At 48.5% G+C, this 8,727-nt stretch overlaps 1 protein-coding gene across 1 annotated transcript in view; it reads left to right on the top strand.

The window, feature by feature from the left end:
• Positions 1 to 7,209, top strand: part of lmx1a (LIM homeobox transcription factor 1, alpha) — a gene marked incomplete at both ends in the record, with an annotated part of 8,323 nt that extends 1,114 nt beyond the window's left edge. The window contains 6 exons of the mRNA XM_083672341.1: positions 4,803 to 5,020; positions 5,142 to 5,314; positions 5,586 to 5,663; positions 6,143 to 6,242; positions 6,582 to 6,764; positions 7,067 to 7,209. Of these exons, the coding sequence (XP_083528467.1) occupies positions 4,803 to 5,020; positions 5,142 to 5,314; positions 5,586 to 5,663; positions 6,143 to 6,242; positions 6,582 to 6,764; positions 7,067 to 7,209 (895 nt within the window). The remainder of the gene's footprint in view (positions 1 to 4,802; positions 5,021 to 5,141; positions 5,315 to 5,585; positions 5,664 to 6,142; positions 6,243 to 6,581; positions 6,765 to 7,066) is intronic.
• Between the last annotated feature and the right edge of the window lie 1,518 nt (positions 7,210 to 8,727).

Here is an 8,727-nt window from a genome sequence, read left to right on the forward strand (position 1 = left end):
CATATCATGTCCTAGCTGTTTGCTATTGCAATATTTCTCCTATGGGGCCGGTACCCTAAGGGGTGTAGTAGAGAAGACAGGGTGGATATACACCCTGTAAATTCCATCACATTGAATCACTGCAAACTCCATGTGGAGTTTGAATGTGGAGTTGATTATTGTCAGACATTGTTGCAGCGGACACATTCAATACGATACACTGATACTCATACACACAGTCAAACCATTCACTTTTTATTTTGGTTTGATTCCTACCCAAGCCACTCAAAGTTAAATTCAGGGGAATATTATATTATAGTGAATGCTGATCAAGCTCTGGTGGTTTATCAAGCTGGGGCCTCAGTGACATGTCACCTGTCTGGACTGCACAACGCACCGGCCATGTCCCTGCTTTGTCCTTGACTACTATGATAGTGTGTGTGTGTGTGTGTGCGTATGTGTGTGCCTGTGTATCTGTGTGTATTAATGTTCCGGGAGAGGTTACTTCAAATTCCTACATCAGTTAATGTACATAGTACGTGTCATTTGTGTCTTATGTGTGTGAATTAATGTTTCTGCTGTTCTGTCAGAATACAGAGGTGTGTGTGTGTGTGTGCGTGTGTGTGTGTGTGTGTGTGTGTGTGTGTGTGTGTGTGTGTGTGTGTGTGTGTGTGTGTGTGTGTGTGTGTGTTCGTGTGTGTCTATGGAAGTTGGCACAGTTCAGTAGGAGAACAAGGTGACTGCAAGAGGAAGGGGCGGCATGGGCCCTGGAATGCGAGAACACCATTGTAGACACACACACACACACATACATGTATACACACACGTACACACACACACTCACACCTCTACATACAGACAGCCCGCGATCTGGGGTAGAGCTCAACTGACACATTGTCAAAATGTGTTATATTATCTAGACCCATCGGCGTGGCAACGGCAAGCTGGGGACAGCATATGGCCTTGTCAAAGCAGCACGTACCCCCCCCCCCCCCCCCCCCCTAAAACACACACACACACACACACACACACACATACAGACACACTCTCACCTAAGAGCCAAACCGAAAACTGCACCAAAAGAAGGCAGCACATATTATTTCTGAACAATTTGGTGATGGTCATTCTGCCAAGCAGCGAGACTGGAAACATCACACACACTCGACGGTCCAAATGTGTTTCCCTCTCAGTGAATTGAAGTCATCCTCTGGCATTGTTTTAGGCCCTGGTGCTTCTGCAGCTACGCTAACAGCTATCACAGTGTAGAAGGAGCCAAAACAAGCTGTTGTTCCTCTACTCTTGCTGAAGATTTTGGCTAGTGTGATAATGATGCTAAAATGACCAAAGCATTTGTTTCATAAGAGCAGAGAGACTGTTGAAAGGAAAGGGGGGTTCGGGGGGGGGGGGGTTCGGGGGGAGTTTGGGGGGGGGGGGGGACAGCCAGACTAGATCCATGCCAAAGGAGAGCGTCTGCGGGAGGGAGTAGGGAGGAGAGGTGGAGGAGGCGGTACAGTAACAGAGAAGGGAGCGTGCCATATGTTAGAGGGGCAAGAGGAACCTGACTAGAGTGACGGTGGGTTTGGTGTGACATTTTTTCGGGGACGGTGCCCAGGGCGAGCGAGGCGTTCCATGCCCTGGCATCTGGATCGTCCCGTGTAGGTGCCCCCGTGTTGAGCGGTGGGACGGTGCCCACCCGACCGTGAGATATCTGACCTGACCAATTAGCAGGAGGCCTGATGCCAGGTACCGCCTCCCAGGGCCAATCTCTCCCCCCCCCCCACCCCCACCCTGTTCCCCTATTGCCCTGTCCAGGGTTTTGGCTTGGCTTCTCACCCCATCTCCCCTCTTCCTCTCCACCCCTGTGCTGCTACCATCTTAGGCTGTGTTGAGGGTTCAGAAACCAGGTTAGTGCCCCCCCCCCCCCTCTCTCTCTCTTTCTCTCTCTGACCCTCTTCCCCTCCTCTTGATCCCAGACTATTGTGTAGCAGGCTTAGAAATGTGGATCATTCCATGATGAAACATGTCCCCTGTAGTTTTTGTCTGGGTCTCATCTTACCTCGCTTGCTACTCACCTATTTGATCTGTGCAAACCAGACCCTTGGCCTACTTGGAGGCTGAATGATGACAGGTTGAGTTGGGCTGCTTTTACCTGAATCAGGTTCAGAAAGAACTAGTCTGGCAGAACCTAATCAGAACCTATGTTTCAGGTTAAACAGTAGGTAGGAGTGGTAACTATGCTGGTTGTAAGGTTGTAAGAATAGTTCCTAGTTAGAAGGTTATACAGTATACACCTGTTCTGATTGACTGATAGTTTGACGGTTAGATTGATGGTTAGATTATGGAGAGGAGATTGGATGAATGGTTCAGGTGGCAGATAGATTGGTGCAGAGATTGGTCGTCAGATCTGCGGTCAGATCGGTGGTCCACTTGACCCACAGATCCTTATTGGATATGCTGCCTCTGTTTGTGTGTGTGTGTTCACCAAGGGCTCCAGGTTAACCTGATCCGGAAACAGGATCTGTCTGCATGTCCACTAGCAGTCAATACTAAAGGTTAGGTTTAGAAGCCAGGACATGAACAATGGGAGAGCACTGCTGTGTTTGTTTGTGTAGACTGTGTGTGGACTGTGTGTGTGTGTGCGTATGTGTGTGTGTGTGTGTGGGTGTGTGTGTGTGTGTGTGCATGTGTGTGTGTGTGTGTGTGTGTGCGCGGGCGAGCTCACATGCGTGCGTGGTTTACAGGGTGTGTGTGTGTGTGTGTGTGTGTGTGTGTACTTATTATGTACATTAACTCAAACACAGATCACACACACCCCTGCGCTGCATTTACTGTACATAAACCAAAAGTGAGTCTTGTGACTTTAAGATTGAACCTCTGCTAACCTATGCACTTCCCTGTGCATTAGACATATCGTGTCTAACAGTTCATGATAAATAAACAACAGAGAAGCAGTCTTTGTTGACTTTTCCTCAATAATGTTCTTGTCACTAATGGCCCCTCGTTTAAATTTACCGTGACCGTGTCTTACACTGACAGTGTTCCTTCCTGGTCCTGGTTGGACGTCCATGCCGATAATGTCAACGGAAATGCTGAAATATTAAACACCACAGCTCTCTGTTCTTAGGAGGTGCTTTTGTCTTTGCATTAACAACACATTGAAGTACTTTGCATTGCATCTTATGAACTGGACAGGAAGTAGGCTTTGATTGACAGAGCAATGAGTCTTAAATCCAAAGAATGTTTTCCGAAATCTTACAACCTGCTTGTCTTACTGTAGGCTATGCTTATTATATCAATAACATCATTTGAATTCAAGCACTTGAGTTCATTACTGTATGCTGCGACAGCAATCACGTCAAACGTTTTCAGTATTTTTCATGCCACGCTTCCTAATAAACGTTACTTTGATGGATCTTTCGTTGTCTCTGGAATGCACATACCATAGACGCTGTCCTGGCCATATCAATGCACATGCCATAGACGCGCTGGGGTAGACAGCTTGGGTCGGTCAGGCAGCCTGTCTGACCCTTGTGAGCTCCTTAGAGTGAGCTCCACAGTTTCCCTGGCGACCCCACGGCAACACTAATAGGTCTCAGCAATGCAGGGCTCGGGGATGTTGTAGTCCAGACATTAGTTTCTACCATGGTATTCTTTTAACCTGTGTGTCTCTTTATGAGTGTGTGTTTGTGTCTTGTGTCTTTGCGTCTGAGTGTGTCTTTGTGTCTGAGTGTGTGTTTGAGTGCAACCATGACACTTGGGGACGTTGATTTATATCTTAAACCATCTTATTGAATTTACCATTTGTATTGTCGTATGAGAATATAGGTAACACCCACAGTAAAATAATATGTAAATCTATATCATTATTAACAACAGAGAATGAAGCCTCACTTATTTAGATAGGGGGTAGAAATGTTACTAGGCCTAATGTTCAGTGAATAAACCTCTTTTTAAGTTCACCTCAGTAACAAATGTACTGTACATCATTTCTTTGGAGACTGAGAAAAAGAAGGTCTTTATGAACTAGAAAGAGTTTTCACTTCTCTAACAAAGAGAGCAAAAGCTGTCATCCTCTCATGTATCTATGGCGACTCCGCCGGTGACCCTATCAAGAGTGGCAACAAACTCCAGGTCCAGAGTGATGACGCATCATCGTGCTTGACAGACCCAAAATGCCGTCCTGCCAGAAAGTGGACAATGAGCCTGCTGCTTCGGGGCTGGCTCTCCCTTTGTCCCTCTCTGGTTAAGCAGACTTAAGGATAATTCCGCGGATAATTCCCGGGAGCAGCAGCCCAGCCTCTCCCACCGGGAGTCCTGATTCCCCCCCTCCGGCTGGAGCCATGGCATGCCGAGCGCCATTCTCCTGCCTCCCCAGGAGCACGGCCTCGGACACGGCAGCCAGAGCCGCGGTAACAGTCTCCGAGGCTTAGCTCCCGTCCGTGGTTGCCAGGCGCTAAGACGCACACTCTCCACTCTGGGGGTATGTGTCTGAGTGTCTGGAGGTAGGAGGGGGGTAAGAAGGCGGGGGCAGGGGGGGTGGGATGGTAAAGGGAGGTGGTTGAGAGGGGGAGGGTGTAAAGCTGGCAGTCTTGATTGACAGCACGACTCAGCAACTTTCCTAGAATCTCTGAGAGCACTTATAGGAAAACCCTGCCCGGGAAGAGTCGAGAGAAAAGGGATACTGTACCAGGAGTGCTTGGGATAGAACAGCTTTCACTCAATCAGCCCCTGAGACTGAAAACATTGAAATCGCAGTCATGCTTTTCTCTTTGTCACTCTCTTTCTATCTCTCTCTCTCTCTCCTACTCCCCCTCTCTCTGCAGTCTGTTTGCAGTGCGGTGTGGAGGCTGTGTGGAGGCCATCTCTCCTGCAGATCTGGTGATGCGTGCGGGGGCTGCGGTGTTCCACCTGCGCTGCTTCAGCTGCAGTGTGTGTGCATGCCGTCTGCAGACAGGAGACCGCTGTGTTCTCAGGGAGGGACAGCTACTCTGTGCCAGGGACTACGACCAGGGGCTGGCCAGCCCTGCCTCTTCAGACTCAGGTACAGGGTGTGTGTGTGCGTGTGTGTGTGTGTGTGTGTGTGTGTGTGTGTGTGTGTGTGTGTGTGTGTGTGTGTATATAATACACTCATGTGTATTATATACAGCGGTGTGTTCTCCCAGGTAAAAGTGATGATGAGGAAGAGGAGGAGGACAGTGTGAAGGCTGCTAGCAGACGTAATGGGGATGAGGACTCAGAGCACAAGAGGCCCAAACGGCCACGCACCATCCTGACCACTCAGCAGAGACGAGCCTTCAAAGCTTCCTTTGAGGTCTCCTCCAAGCCCTGTCGGAAGGTAAGGGTCTCTTGGTTACACCTCGAAAGGGGCCCTCAAAACCACGTAGACAGACAGGCTATAGGGTACCCTTTGATCTCTTGAATCTCTTCTTTCTCAAACAGTTGATATGTTTTTCATTAACAGCACATGTGGTTACTTTCATTTTCATGTAGAGAGTCTACTGTACATGCAGACCGTGAGGGTCAACTTATGTTTACTCTTTCTCTTTCTCTCTCTCTCCCTCTCTCTCTCTCTCCCTCCCCCCCTCCCTTACCCCTCCTTCCCCAAGGTAAGGGAGACCTTGGCAGCAGAGACTGGTCTGAGTGTGCGAGTTGTGCAGGTCTGGTTCCAGAACCAAAGAGCCAAGGTAACATGATGCCCCCTCCCCCCCCGCCACCTATCCCCCCTCTCCTTAGCCCTGTCCACCACTCCCTCCCTCTACCCACCTCCTCTCCCCAACCACCCAGATACTTTCATTTGCGCCATTAATAAAGCCACTCTTTCGGCAGTCTGCGATGCTGCCAATGTGGAAATCAGTCTGGGTTATCTCTTTATTCAGGAAACTGATGACATCTTGTTCATAGATCCCCTGCAGATTAGGCCGGTATTTCCTTACAAAGCAGGCGTGCGTGTGTGGTTTTCCCCTTTTACCTATATGAAATATGTTCTTATGTTCTTACCCCCTACTATGAATCCGTTTCAATTGAGTGACCATGTTTTAATGAAGAGACTGTGTTGTACTGAAGGGATGACCGACCCAGTATAGGGTCAGGACTGTGGAGTGAGATGTAACTATATATATGAGTATTAACGTATATGATATGATATTTCTTTTTCATGTGGTAGATGAAGAAACTGGCTAGAAGACAGCAGCAACAGCAGCAGCAGCAGCAGCAACAGCAGCCTGCGACACAGGAACAAAACGACCACCCAGCACATCACACAGGTAGGCTACTGTACTGTAATGGTCAGCCTGATAACACACTACTGACACATTGTACTGTAGTTACTGAAATGACTGTGTTACTTCAGTAGTCGACATGATGTTTCAGGGACCAGCGAGTTCTGATTTTAAACCATAATACTAAGAAGCAGATTTGAAAACATTTAGGAACACGCATAATACACACACACGCACGCATGCACGCACACACACATAACTGTTCAAATACTGTTTCCACATTAATTCCGAAGATGACATCCAACATGTTTGTAAATGCATTGGCCTGTAAAATCCACAAACTTATACTATATTTTGTTGCTCTCTGGCTCCTGTGCTCCACAGCGCCCTCCTGTGGTAGTTTGACCTCTGCCCTGGACCCTCTGGGCTCGTACCACAGCCTTCAGCAGCAGCAGCAGCAGCAGCCAGTGATAGTGACCAGTCTGGAGCAGCAGGACTACGACATGGACCCCTTCAGACAGGGCCTCACCCCTCCTCAGATGCCTGGGGACCACATGCATCCTTATGGTAAACACCCAGCAGGCTGTAGAACTACACCTTACACCTTAGATCATGCACACCACCACACTTTATCTCACATGCCTTGTTGAGTCTTGTATCGGTAGTGCTATGATGACTACCAAACACAGAGAGTATTATGGTAACATCCATATACAGGTACAGTATAGTAGGCCCACACTTCTGTGGTAAGGAAACACACACCTCTACAATATGGTATCTGTATACATAGTTACAGTTTTATTATAAAACTGATGACCAATTAACCAATAAATACATTATTTATCTCTTTTTCTCTCTATCCATCTCAGGCTTCAAGGCCCGTTATGGGGAGATGGACGGAGATCCTGTCTTTCACCTTGGCGATGGAGACTGCCTGTCGTTAGGGGACCCCTCCCTGCTCACCCCCATTGACCGCCTCTACTCCATGCAAGACTCCTACTTCACCTCCTGAGTGTGAAGACTCAGCTCCAGGAGAGGGGGGCCTGTCTCCCTCACGCTACCCACTCATACCCTCACCTCCCTGAGCAGAGCTGCCTCTCTGTCCCGCTCTCTCTGTGTTTGGAACCTCCAGTGCTTTACAATAACGCTGCACTACACAGGCCTCGGTCTCAATTCCAAGAGGATCGTGTGTGTGTGTGTTTTGCATGTTGTTTTTGGGCCTCTTCCACTATGTTTGAAGGTCAGATGAGAATGTATTGTACCTACTGGTGTACATAACTCTCTCTTGTTGTGTATTTGTATTTATTGAATTTTGTGTGTTAACTGTTTGTGACCAGAACCAGAATCAACACTGAATAAATAACAGATAATGTTTAGGCCTTTGTTTCTCTCTGAATTGTGGCAAATATGTCCGAAACTGTGCAGGATGAAATGGAAAAAGAGCTGATCTGTAATGTGTGGAGAGGGGAATTCATACTGAGGGTGACTGCCGGGTCAGTCTATCCACAGTGCTTATCAATCCGATCTGGGTGACAGGTCACTGAGTCATCTATCTCTGTCTGGTTGTCAAATGGAAGATGAGGGGCCGGACCATCAGACAGTAAACGCTGGACTATGACAGTGCTGCGGGTCAGCTGCAGGTAAGCATCACATCCGCACCGCCCATCATCAACGCTCACATTGTGCTCCTCTTGGTCAAAGGCCCTTGCTGCATTTTTCTGCCTTCCTTTCCTCCAGCCAACAGGGGACCACCCAGGCACTGTGCCCAGCTGGAATGCACCGCTCCTGGGAAGGGAGGGCATGGACCCTGGGGAGGGGGTTCCAGACAGCGGAGGGGCTGAAAGCTGTGTCAGGGGAGAATGCTCAGTGTGACACACAGATATGAAGCCCCCTGTGTATGTTGTGCCTCCTTGCCCCAGCCGTGAACCCTCTCTCCAGCCCATCTCACATTTCCTACTATGAAATCAGACCTTCAGGAGCAGAGAGCGCAAGTCAATGGTCAGGAACAATCTAACTGTCTGTCACCGTGGTATGCCTTTGCCAACCAGAGAGAGAGAGAGAGAGAGAGAGTGTGTGTGTATGTGTGTATGTGTGTGTGTGTGTGTGTGTGTGTGTGTGTGTGTGTGTGTGTGTGTGTGTGTGTGTGTGTGTGTGTGTGTGTGTGTGTGTGTGTGTGCGTGCGTGCGCGTCTGCGTGCAATCTGGCAGAATTCAGATTTAGTGCGTAAGTTTTGTGCATAAAAGCATTAGGTAAAGAGCATCCACCTTATCATTTTCATAAATATAGATTGATAATCAAATCAGGTAAATTTGCAATCCAAACTGCGCAAACGCTTCACCTGCAGACCAGAGCACGCGCGTCTCTCCACTGCGCACTTGGCACGCCTAGGCGCGGTTGCCAGCAGTGTCCAGTGAGATGAGGAAAAATAATCAAACGGATATCATACGGTCACAGCGGGCAGCAATAACCTCATTATTATTCTGACTGTAGCCAAACGGTTGCCCGTCAACGGATCGGTTATTTATTGCAC

The sequence above is a fragment of the Argentina silus genome, assembly GCF_951799395.1.
Source record: "Argentina silus genome assembly, chromosome: 6".
Lineage (NCBI taxonomy): Eukaryota > Metazoa > Chordata > Actinopteri > Argentiniformes > Argentinidae > Argentina > Argentina silus.